General features: G+C 37.3%; 1 protein-coding gene across 11 annotated transcripts in view; it reads left to right on the top strand.

Annotated features, from left to right (window-relative positions):
* FERMT2 (FERM domain containing kindlin 2) overlaps positions 1-12,293 on the top strand; it is a 73,002-nt gene that overhangs the window by 37,207 nt on the left and 23,502 nt on the right. For all 11 annotated transcript variants that reach the window (XM_060418656.1, XM_060418655.1, XM_060418654.1 and 8 more), the window contains exon 4: positions 7,557-7,691. In XM_060418656.1, coding sequence (XP_060274639.1) covers positions 7,557-7,691 — 135 coding nt within the window. The remainder of the gene's footprint in view (positions 1-7,556; positions 7,692-12,293) is intronic.

Raw genomic sequence — 12,293 nt, 5'->3', positions numbered from 1 at the left:
CCAAGCCCACTCGTACACATGTGATTCAGATTGCTAAATTCACTAGTTTAATTTCTTCCTGATGTGAGACACAGAGTAAATACATAAGTCCTAAGTTCCTTTATCATTATAATAGTATCGCATATGGATTTACTATTTTTGGTTATTGCTGTAATGAAATGAAAAGCACTTACTCACAGACGTCATGTGTAGCCAGCAGCTACCTTGCTGCATATAGAACTGCCTGTCGTTAGAGAAATAAGATGTCGTTCTCCTCTTCCTACCCTTTCCCTTAGCTGCAAGCTCTCAAGAAAAAGTTGGAATCAAAATTACCTCTAGAGATTTAAAGTTGAGATATGATTGACACATAAATGTAAACATCAGGTGTACACCATAATGATTCTGTATTTATATGTATTGTGACATGATCACCACAATAAGTTTAGTTAACATCCATCACTAGAACTTTTATAAAACAAGCTGTTGGAGGCCCTGAGTCACTAAGAGTATTATCTGGGGGTGTGACCTAAACATTTGTTTTTAATATAATTGCTTTTACATCACAAGCAGTTCTCACGGGCACATACAGTTAGGAGCTGCTTCATCTGCCTATGAGCGAAAAGCTAGTTAACAGTTAACAGTACTCATTTTTCTAAAAATGTTCATAGCTGGTTTGTGAGCTGACAGGAAATGGCCCGTGAACAAAAATCTCAAAGGATGAATCATGTAGTGCAGTGATTTTCAAGAAGAAAGGACATACCAGAAATTTAGGAGGCATTTTGCTTGCTTTCGTCTCTCCCACCAAACTTGGTAATGGTAAACTGTGGTAGAAGCAGGTCGTATCTCTCAGGCGTGATTAGTTTTATGTCCTATGTACTTTTTAGATTTTTCACCCTGTACCAGTTTATGATTTGCTTTGGAGAAATGAATGGGTGGAGAGACAGATTACCACCACCACCCTGCCCCCACTTAATACTGAAGTAGAGGAGACAAGTGATTATTCAGAAGCTTGGAATTTTCTTTTCTTTCTTTCTTTCTTTTTTTTTTTTTTTTTTGGAATTTTCTAATGTCTATTTACTCCCAGCATGGCAGTGGTGGCATTTAGAGTTGAGGGTATGCTGAGAATTGAAAGTACAATCCATAAATCATTAGATCTCTTAGCATGCTAAATCTTAGTTTCTTTTAAAAGTATTCTAGGAAATGATGATTCAGTTCTGTTAATTAGATAAATATGGCTCAAAAGACATACTTGAAATCATCTTCTGAATTTCTGAATCTACATAGCACAACTTAACACTACTGATTCAAATCCCCAAAATTACTTTCAAGGATAAATGGGTTACCTTTGTTATGGAATTGTGTCCTTGGGCTCTTTAATCAATAGAAATTGAAAAGAGGAATTCAGGCACGGCTTCATTGGGACTCATGCTATCCCAAAGCAAAAACAGGTAACAAGTCCCCTCGCTCATTCTCTGAGGGAGGGTGGGCTGGTTCCTTAAGTGGGGATCTGGCGGGAGCAGATCTGTGGGTTGGGCTGGAGGGCTGGTTAGATGATCTGCCCACCCCTTGGTGCTGGGTGCGGGGATCATGCTCAGTACCCTACTTCAGCTCCCAGCATCTGCAAAATGAAAGTTGGATTGAGGCCTTTTTGTATCTTATTGTTCATAATTCCCCTGATTGCACATGCATGCAGTTGTTCTTAGTTCCTTATAAGTTCTTTGTTGTTTGAGGAGACATTTGTCCAGGTGCAGGCACTGTGGTAAAGGGTCCCAGGTCCCAGCCCTATCTCAACTTGAATATACAAGACTGAAGAAAATCTTTGATTTTTAATTTTATGACTTTAGCTAAAGAAGTCACTGTATTACTTTTAACTTTAAAAAGACCTGCCTGGAAGCTTAAGTGACAGAATTTAAGGAACAAACATTTATTTTTAATATCATCTCTGCTGTTTAGTACCTAAGATGTTCACCTACTCTTTGGTAAAGTATTTGTTCAGAACAGTTTTACTGCTAATTCCATGTTCATGTTTCAGAAAAGTATTCACCCCGAAATAGCATGTAAGTACAAAACAAAAACCTAATGTATACCAGAGTGTTCCTAATAGTAAACTATAATAACCAACAGAGAAACAACAAAAAATAATCCATTTAGTTATTGAAAGATTTTGATTTCTTTTTTAAACATGGTTCAAGGTGTAAATAAGTAAAAAAGAAAGTTCAGTGTGGTTTGCAGTGGTATCTACCATGTTAACTTTTATATGCAAATTAACTTTGATCTGAAGAAAGTGAAAGTCACTCAGTTGTGTCCGACTTTTTGCAACCCCATGGACTCTACAGTCCATGGAATTCTCCAGGCCAGAATACCATGGAGAATAGGGTGGCTGTTCCCTTCTCCAGGGGGTCTTCCCAACCCAGGGATGGAACCCAGGTCTACCTCATTGCAGGCGGATTCTTGTACCAGCTGAGCTACCAGGGAAGCCCTGATTTGAAGAAATCTAGCAGAATGCGGTGGCACCCCACTCCAGTACTCTTGCCTGGAAAATCCCATGGACGGAGGAGCCTGGTGGGCTGCAGTCCATGGGGTCACTATGAGTCAGGCACGACTGAGCAACTTCACTTTCACTTTTCACTTTCATGCATTGGAGAAGGACATGGCAACCCACTCCAGTGTTCTTGTCTGGAGAATCCCAGGGACGCGGGAGCCTCTGGGCTGCTGTCTATGGGGTCGCACAGAGTCAGACACGACTGAAGCGACTTAGTAGCAGCAGCAGTAGAAAAATGAGCAAAGGAAGGAATAATATAAATAGCTAAAAACCCATGGGGAAGTGTAGATCATCACTAATAATCAAAGAAATGTAAATTAAAACAAGGAGATAAGCATACTGTTTTAAAAATAAAGCTTTAAAAAAATAATACATGTGCCCATGTTGCTACATTTTGGCCTTAAAATTCATTTAACCTTTGATCCAGTAAGTTATTCCAGTGAATTTCTAAAGAAATAAAACTTGAAAAAGTAGATATATATAGATGTTTGTAGAACCGTTATTTATAGTGGGCACAGTATTGGAAGAATGGGCACAGTTTTATACATCTGTTAGAATCACTGATTCACATAGTCATATTCCATTTTTCACAAACAAGGTTTAAATATCTTAATACTTTCTTGTAATTTCCAAATGTATACCATAATTGTATATTTTTTAAAATTAGAAAAAACATTAATAGCTAATACTTATGAAGTAGTTATTGTGTCAGGCCCTGTGCAATCATTGAATTTTCATAAACACCTCCTGTGGTGGTAGTTTCATTTACATTTGAGGAAACTTGGATGCTAGTAGGCTGATTAGTAGCTTTCCCAAGTCATGCAGCTAGTAGTGTAGCTGAGATGTGAATCCAGGTAGTTTGGCTGTGTGCTTCTGCCTCAAGTTGTGCATCATCAGCTCTGCAGCAGTGTGGCCAATCCTAGTTCTAGTTTTCCTCCAGATAAAAAGCTTCCAGAGTTCCTAATACTGGGTGGAGTTCCTAATACACAGTGGAGACTGTGGGTTTCTGAAAGTACAGATTACCTACTGTCAAACTCTGATCCAGTGACTTAGCAGTCTGCAGCATTACAAGTTAGGCAGGGACTTGGATTTCATTGTTCTCCTCATACTGACAGATGGTGTAGATGGCACCAAACACTCCAAGAACACAGCAAGCACTTCTCCTTTCCACTGCTTTTTTCCTTGGCTTTCCCTCTCTTTACATTTTATTTTTTAATTAACTTTATTTTTGTATAATTGATGTACAATAAACTGTACTCATTTAAAGTGTACAGTTGAATGAGTTTGACACATGTTTCCATCTCTGAAACTATTCATACTACAGTCAGGATATAGAACATTTCCATTAACTATCAAACTCTAATAGTCACTGATCTGTTTGTCACTGTAGATTTGCTGTCATTTTCTGGAGTGTTGTGAATGAAATCATGCAGTACATACCCGTTTCTAATTGGCTTCTTCTACTTAGATAGTAATTTTGAGATGCATTCATGTTATTGAATATATCAGTAGTTCTGTGTTGTTTGTTTTTTTTTTACTGATGACTTGTATTACATTCTAAGAGTAGTGTTCCACTGATACGAAAATATAACATGTTCTTCCACCTGTGTTATTTCTAGTTTTGAGTTCTGTGACTAAAACTATTATAAATATGCTTTTCATTTTCTTAAATAAGAGTGGAGTGTCTAACTTTATAAAGAACATGTTTAACTTTATAAAGAACTGGCAAGGTGTTTTCAAAATTTTTCATTTCACGTTCCCAGCAACTGAGTATGAGAGTTCCACTTTCTCTCCATCCTTACCAACACTGGGTATTGTCAGTCTTACTCATGTTGGCCACTCTGATGGGTGTATTTGTCTCTTGTGGTTTTAATTTTGCAGTTTGTGACCATTAATGTTGAGCATCTTTGCATATGCTTCTTGGCTATTCTTATGTATTCTGTGGTGAAATGCTTATCCAAATCTTTAGCCCACTTGTCTGCTTATTATTAAATTGTATGGGTTCTTTATATATTTTGGATACAAGTCTTTTGTCAGATATACATAATATATTATGTGAATATTTTGTCCCAGTATACAGCTTGCCTTTTTGTTTTCACAACAGTTGTTTTTTTTTTTTCTTGTAGTAAAGGGCAGTTTTTTTGTTGTTTGTTTTTTAATGAGGGGTATGGATATCCTATCTAAGAAATATTTGTTTACTTAAATTTTCTTTAGGTCTATGATGTGCTCAGTTGCTCAGTCATGTCCAACTCTGCAACTCCATGGACTGTAGCCCACTAGGCTCTTCTGTCCATGGGATTTTTTTAGACAAGAATGCTGGAGTGGGTTGCCATTTACTCCTCCAGGGGATCTTCTGAATCCAGGAATCAGACCCTTGTCTCCTACATTGGCAGGCAGATTCTTTGCCGCTGTGCCACCTGGGAAGCCCAGGCCTATGATACATGAAATTAATTTTTGCATATTGCATTCGATGAGGGCTCATGTTCTTTTTGAAAAATACATGAATCTCTTATTTAGCACTGTTTATTGAAGAGATTAAAAAAAGCAAGAGAGTTCCAAAAAACCATCTACTTCTGCTTTATTGACGACACCAAAGCCTTTGACTGTGGATCACAACAAACTGTGGAAAATTCTTAAAGCAGTGGGATTGCCAGACCATCTTACCTGCCTTCTGAGAAATCTGTATGCAGGTCAAGAAGCAGCAATTAGAACTGGACATGGAACAACAGACTGGTTCCAAATCGGGAAAGGAGTATGTCAAGGCTGTATATTGTCACCCTGCTTATTTAACTTCTGTGCAGAGCTTATTACGAGAAATGCCAGGCTGGATGAAGCACAAGCTGGAATCAAGATTGCCAGGGGAAATATCAATAGCCTCAGATACACAGGTGACACCACCCTTATGGCAGAAAGCAAAGAACTGAAGAAACTGATGAAAATGAAAGAGAAGAGTGAAAAAGTTGGCTTAAAACTCAACATTCAGAAAACTAGGATCATGGTATCTGGTGCTGTCACTTCATGGCAAATAGATGGGGAAACAGTGACAGACTTTATTTGGGGGGGTCTCCAAAATCACTGCAGATGATGACTGCAGCCACGAAATTAAAAGACGCTTACGTCTGGGAAGAAAAGCTATGACCAACCTAGACAGCATATTAAAAATCAAACAGATTACTTTGCCAACAGCGGTCCGTCTAGTCAAAGCCATGGTTTTTCCAGTAGTCATGTATGGATGTGAGAGCTGGACTATAAAGAAAGCTGAGCACCGAAGAATTGATGTTTTTGAACTGTGGTGTTGGAGAAGAGTCTGAGAGTCCCTTGGACTGCAAGGAGATCCAACCAGTACATCCTAAAGGAAATCAGTACTGAATAATCATTGGAAGGACTGATGCTGAAGACACTAAGTCATGTCCGACTGTTTTGCAACCCCATGGACTGTAGTCTGCAAGGCTCTACAGCGGCCACCTGATGCAAAGAACTGACTCATTGGAAAAGATCCTGATGTTGGGAAAGATTGAAGGTAGGAGGAGAATGCGGACAACAGAGGATGAGATGGTTGGATGGCATCACCAACTCAATGGACAAGAGTTTGAGCAAGCTCCGGGAGTTGGTGATGGTGTGCTGCAGTCCATGGGTCGCAAAGAGTTGGACGCGACTGAACAACTGAACTGAATTAATAGATTTCCCTTTTCCTTTGAATTGCCATAGCACCTTTGTCCAAAATAATTGGCTGTGTCTGGATTTGTTTCTGGGTCCTCTCTTCTAATCCATTCATTTGTGTGTTATCAGTTGGCCAGTAATTGCACAGTTTTAATTGCTATGGATTTATGATGTCTTAAAATCAAGTAGTTTAGGTCTTCCAACTTTATTCTTTTTCAAAATTGCTTTCACTATTATAAAATTTATAAGGAAATGAGAAAACAATTCTACAATCAAATTGTTCAGAAGAGTAAACTGGAATTTGGATTAGAATTTCATCGAATCTTTAGCTCAGTTTGGGAGAAACTGACTTACCTTGGGATTCCCTGGTGGCTCAGTGGTAAAGACTCTGCCTGCCAATGCAGGAGAGGCAGGTTTGATCCCTAAGTCTAGAAGATCCCTTGGGGAAGAAAATGGCAATCTACTGCAGTATGCTTGCCTGGGAAATCCCATGGACAGAGGAGCCTCGCAGACTACAGTCCATGGGGTCAAAAAAGAGTTGAACATGACTTAGTGTCTGAACAACATCACTGACTTTTTACTCATTCCTGCTGTTTATGGACATGGTATATAATATGTAATATATATAAACTTATTTGGGTCATTTTAAATTCTTTTTGTGTGGCCATTTTGTTTCTTATATATTTTCTGTTTTTTTTAAAAACCCACTTGGTGATTTTCTTTTTTTTTTTTTTTTGATGGGCGACAACTTTATACTCCTAGCTATCACTAACTGTACAATTAGAGACACGGAATTGTAGAAGAGCAGACAGCAGACATAGGAAAATATCAATCTTCATTATTTTGCCCATTTTTCATTATGTGTACACATCAGGTTCTTCACATGAAAATGAATAGAATAAACTCAGAAACTTGTACATTTGGTATCAAGGTAGGAAAGTTTGCGTTGATTAAAATTTTGAGATTTGATAATGGTATGAAAATATTTTCTTTACATTTACTTCATATATCTAGTATAACTTATATACAGAATGAAGCAACCATATAATATAAACCTTAATTCCATAGAGTTTTGGTTTAAAATATATATAAATAAGAGCTCTATTATTTTCTTTCTGTACCATAGTATTATCTTTCTACTAGGTAACGACATTTATTGGATAGTTACGAATTAAGTGTGCTTTGGTGTATTGTTTTTAAAAGTGTCATATTCTCGTGTTTTGCATGGTGTTAGTATCTGGCAAAATACAAACATGCACAGAAAGAAATTACAAGTTCTTGTTTTGAAATGGATTCATAGATTTACCAAATGTAATAATGTGTTTAAATTTTCCATTATCCCAGTAAAATAATGTTTTTTTCTTAACTGTAACAGACATCAGACACCCTGAAGAGCTTTCTCTATTGAAAAAACCCAGAGATCCAACAAAGAAAAAAAAGAAAAAGCTAGATGATCAATCTGAAGATGAGGCACTTGAACTAGAGGGGCCTCTTATCACTCCTGGATCAGGTGAGTCTTTGACTAAGCATGGATTCAGTGTGAGAACCATGAGAGCTGTATGCGTGCATGGGTGTGTGTGTGTGTGTGTGTGTGTGTGTGTGTGTTTGAAATATAGTTGATTTACAGTATTGTCCGTGTGTGTGTGTGTGTGTGTGTGTGTGTATTTGAAATATAGTTGATTTACAATATTGTGCTAGTTTCAGGAATTGCAGCACAATGGTTCATTTATTCATTTATACACAATGATTCATATATACATACTTTTTCAGGTTCTTTTCCCTTATAGGTTATTAAAAAATATTGAGTACAATTCCCTGTGCTATACAGTAGGTCTTCCTGTGTGTTTTTGAGATCAGTATAGATGGACTAAATAGTCTGGAGAGTGGTCAGGTTAAAGAACGCCCTCCTTCTGCATCTTTTCCCTCAATCTTTACATCATCACAAGAGTCTGTCACATGCAGATCATCGTGTCAGATGTTAGTAGTTGAATCAATAAAAAGAAGAGCTGGTTCTGTGCTCAGGAAAAGTCAAAAGGAGACAGTACCTTAACTTGCCTCAGTTCTTGGCATTGCGGAAATTGGAGGATTTTTTTAGCATTTAGTTCCATTTTGGGTGTATTTTGTGGGAACCGCCACTAATTTAGTTAAGACATTATTACTTCTATCAGGTTACTTAAAGCGTCTATGCTTTACACACGCTAATCTCTTAGTGCCTCTCTTGTTTCTTGAAGAAGCTTTCTCAGATTTCCTTCCGTTACCTCCCCAACCTGAATTAGGTATCCTGCTGTTATAAGTCACCAGACGTTTCTGTATTTGGTATAATTTTATATGTTCTCCCCTAATAATTGTGAGGTCCTACATGAAGAGACTGTTTCTTACCTTTCTGTTACTAGGACCTAACAGCATATGGCATACAGTAGGAACATGGGCAGTGTCTGTTGAGAAGTTAGATGATTAATCAATTAGGTTACATGGTTCTTTGGTTCCTGAAAATTGGTTTCCCTTGTTTCCATTGGCTGCACATTTATAAATCCATTTCTTAGGATAGATCTCAGAGGCAAATAAATAAACTAATTTTACTAACTCAGTTCATTCCTGTTTTTGAAAATTCTGGGGTGATGATGATGGTAATGAAAGTAAACAGTGAACACAGACTTATGTATGCCCAGAGCTATTTCACACACTTTACCCATGGAAACTCATTTAATTCTCACTACAACCCATCAAAGTGGGTTATGTTATTATTCACATATAAGGATGAAAATATTACAGCACAGTAAGATTCAGTTCAGTCGCTCAATCATGTCTGACTCTTTGCTAACAGTAAGGTTAGGAGCCATAAAAAAAGGCTAAACACCAAAGAGTTGATGCTTTCCAATTGTGGTGCTGGAGAAAACTCTTGAGAGGTAACCCTTGGACTATAAGGAGAGCAAACCAGTTGATCCTAAAGGAAATCAATCCTGAATATTCATTAGAAGGACTAATGCTGAACCTCCAATACTCTGGCCATGTGATGCGAAGAGCCGACTCACTGGAAAAGACCCTGATACTGGGAAAGACTGAAGGCAGGAGAAGAAGGAGGCTGAGGATGAGCTGGATAGATAGCATCATCAACTCAGTGGACATGAATTTGAGCAAACTCTGGGAGATAGTGAAGGACAAGGAAACCTGGCGTGCTACAGTCCATGGGGTTGCAAAGAGTCAGACATAGTGACTGAACAACAAAGATTAGGAACATCTAAGGTCACATACCTTGTAACCTTTATGTCACTGCTCCTGTACTGATTACATCTCGGAGCTACCAAGAATTAAGATAGTCCTTACTCTTAAGTAATTTATAGGCCAGTGGGAAACCATAGTTACTGTATTTAAGGAGGTAATACATAAATGTTAAATGAATATTATAGAAATAATGTTGTAGGAATTCAGAAGACAAAACAATTCCAAGTAGGGTGTATTCAGTTTTCAGGTTGGGGAAGTAAGTTTGTGAATTGGCTAGGATTCCAGTGGCTAGGATTTTGATAGGAAGAATAGGTGATCCAAGTAGAAAGAATTATATTAACAAAGAACATCCTGGCAAAAGAAAAGTACAAGATGTGTAAATAAACCATTTGAGCCAGTTCATGGGGGATAAACCTCCAAGGAACTTTTGGATCACACTGGAGGGTATTTAATGTCAGACTGAGGAATATAGGCTAGTGCACTGGTTTCTGAATATGGTACAAAATGAACAAATCATTACTTAGAAAGAATGTCAAATTTAATTCCAGTAAAATGTGGAGGAGGGAATGAGGGGAATAGTGGTAGAGCCTACAGACTAAGGAAGTCAGAGAGTAAAAGAAGGCGTCTGTCATTAGAATCCGATTAGAATCTGATTTGGACTTGATGTTTATATAGATGAGGCCATGTGACAGTAGACAGAATCTCTGCTTTCAGTTTTTGGTTTTTTATTTTTTTTAGTTTAAATGAAAACTCAATTCTTAAGATGAAGAACTACATAGAAAGGTATATTTATGGGATGATTTTAGAGTGGTTGAAATCGGGCAGGATTGGTCTTAGAACTGCAAGGAAGAGCTTTTATGTAGTCCTTTAAGAAAAGACAAAAGATAAAAGATAATGAATTAAGACAAGGGAAAGCTACAAATATTTTAGAGTAAGTAACTGGGTTTCTTTTCTTTCTTGTTTTAAATTGAGGTGTTACATACAGTAAAATGAACAGATTTTAAATTATAGATGAATATTTGCCGATACATACAACTTGTCACTACCCAAAACTAAGTATAGCATGTAACATGATACCAAGACCCCAGAAGGCCTCTTGCATGCCTTTTCCTGTGCCTCTCTCACCACAGAATAGGCTGGTTGGGCTGGTTCTTGAACCTCGTGTGAATGAAATCGTACACTGTGTGTGCTCTCTTGTCTGTGAAGTGACTGTTTTCAGTTGAAGGATTTTTTTTAATAGGTTTAGTTGTCTACATCCAAACTGTTTAAAAACATTTGAGGAGTTGATGTGAAATGCTAAGAAAGTACACAAAGATAGTGATATGAGAGGACTGATTATCTATAGAGAAGTCCCATACACACATGAAAAGTAATGAGATTAATTTTTAAAAGAAATACTATATATCAAGTTTGCCTGCTTTTATGATTTGTCGGTCTTATTAGTCAATGTTTGGACCAAAGGCTGACAGATTTGACCAGTTGCATATTATGTTCATACAAATAGCAACAGGTCTGTACATCTCAGCTTATGACGTCTTCTGGGGGTCAGACACTGTGCCCAGTGCTACACAGAGGTTCCTGTACCGCAGGGTGTGATAAGGAATAGGTGTAATTTTCATTCTACTGAGGCAAAAACAGGCTGTTTCCTTTAGTGCCTATGTGCTTCCTGTATTATAAGCATCTATGTGAGCATGGTTAACAATTATATATTTATGTGTTTGCGTATTTTCATTTCATCCTTACACAACATCTGTGATTTTGGTGGCATTATCCCCACTTTACTTACAAGGAAAGAACATTACAAGGGTTAGGTTAATTTGCCCAAGGTCACAAAGCTAATCAGGGACACAGCTAGGATTCCAATCCAGATTGGTCTGGGTCTAGCACTCATATATCAAACCATTATGTAACATCATTTCTCCAGTTTTTAATATTTAAAGGTGAATACTTTGTGAAATATTGGTGTGTAAATTATACTTCAACAAAGCTTTTTTATTTAATGTTTCAAAAGGTAAAGGATCATGAGTGAATTAGCAATTCTCAGACTTTAGTCAGATTCTTACACAGAAAAATGATAAAATTCTGAGTGTTTACATACCTTGTTTACAGGCTGTGCTCAGGTGACACACTCTCTAGTGCTTTGCCACTTGCTGGCTGTAACTAGGTAAATATCTATTCTCCAAGTACCTGTGAGGAGGGAACCATTTAAAGTAGCATGATCCCATGTCTGGGGGAAACAATTTTTCCATGTAAGAATTAACTTTACTGTTTAGTACTGGTTTACAGATTTCTAAAGATTTACTATGGAAGTAGAAAATTATTTCATTAAGAACTTTTCTAGGAAATCTTAAAGGCAGCTCGACAAAGGAAAAGTCAGGGTCCTAACGTAATTGAGAAAGTCAGGAAAATCACCATGCAGGATGCCATTGTTCCTAACTAGAATTTGCCATTTTAAACATCAAAGCATTTTTTTAAAACTATTCTTTAATTATAAAAGTAATGAGTTTTTAATATTTATAGTAGGTGGCCCATACTGTCATGCTTGTTAAAGTCTTTGTTTCTCACCCTTATAGTTTTTAAGTTATCATTCTGTGGTGTTCAGCAAACTCATATATTTTGTTGCTGAGTACATATGCTACCTCATCTTACCCTTTATTAGTTTTCTGCTTTAAATATGGTTTAAATTGGGCAATCAGGAACACAGGCTGGTTGAGATTGTCACTGAACTGGGACTTAAAAGGAATTTAAAATGCACATACCCTCTGACCTAGCAGTGCTGCTAGAATTGGGAAATAAGTACAAAAATGTTTATTGGAATGCACTGTCTGCCGTAGCAGTGGCGACATCAGTAATAAAACTCTAAAATGAATAAATGCACACATTTATTCAT

This window comes from Ovis aries, chromosome 7, assembly GCF_016772045.2.
Source record: "Ovis aries strain OAR_USU_Benz2616 breed Rambouillet chromosome 7, ARS-UI_Ramb_v3.0, whole genome shotgun sequence".
Taxonomy (NCBI): Eukaryota; Metazoa; Chordata; class Mammalia; order Artiodactyla; family Bovidae; genus Ovis; species Ovis aries.
Note: the sequence above shows the minus strand (reverse complement) of the source record. Positions and strands in the feature narration are given on the sequence as shown.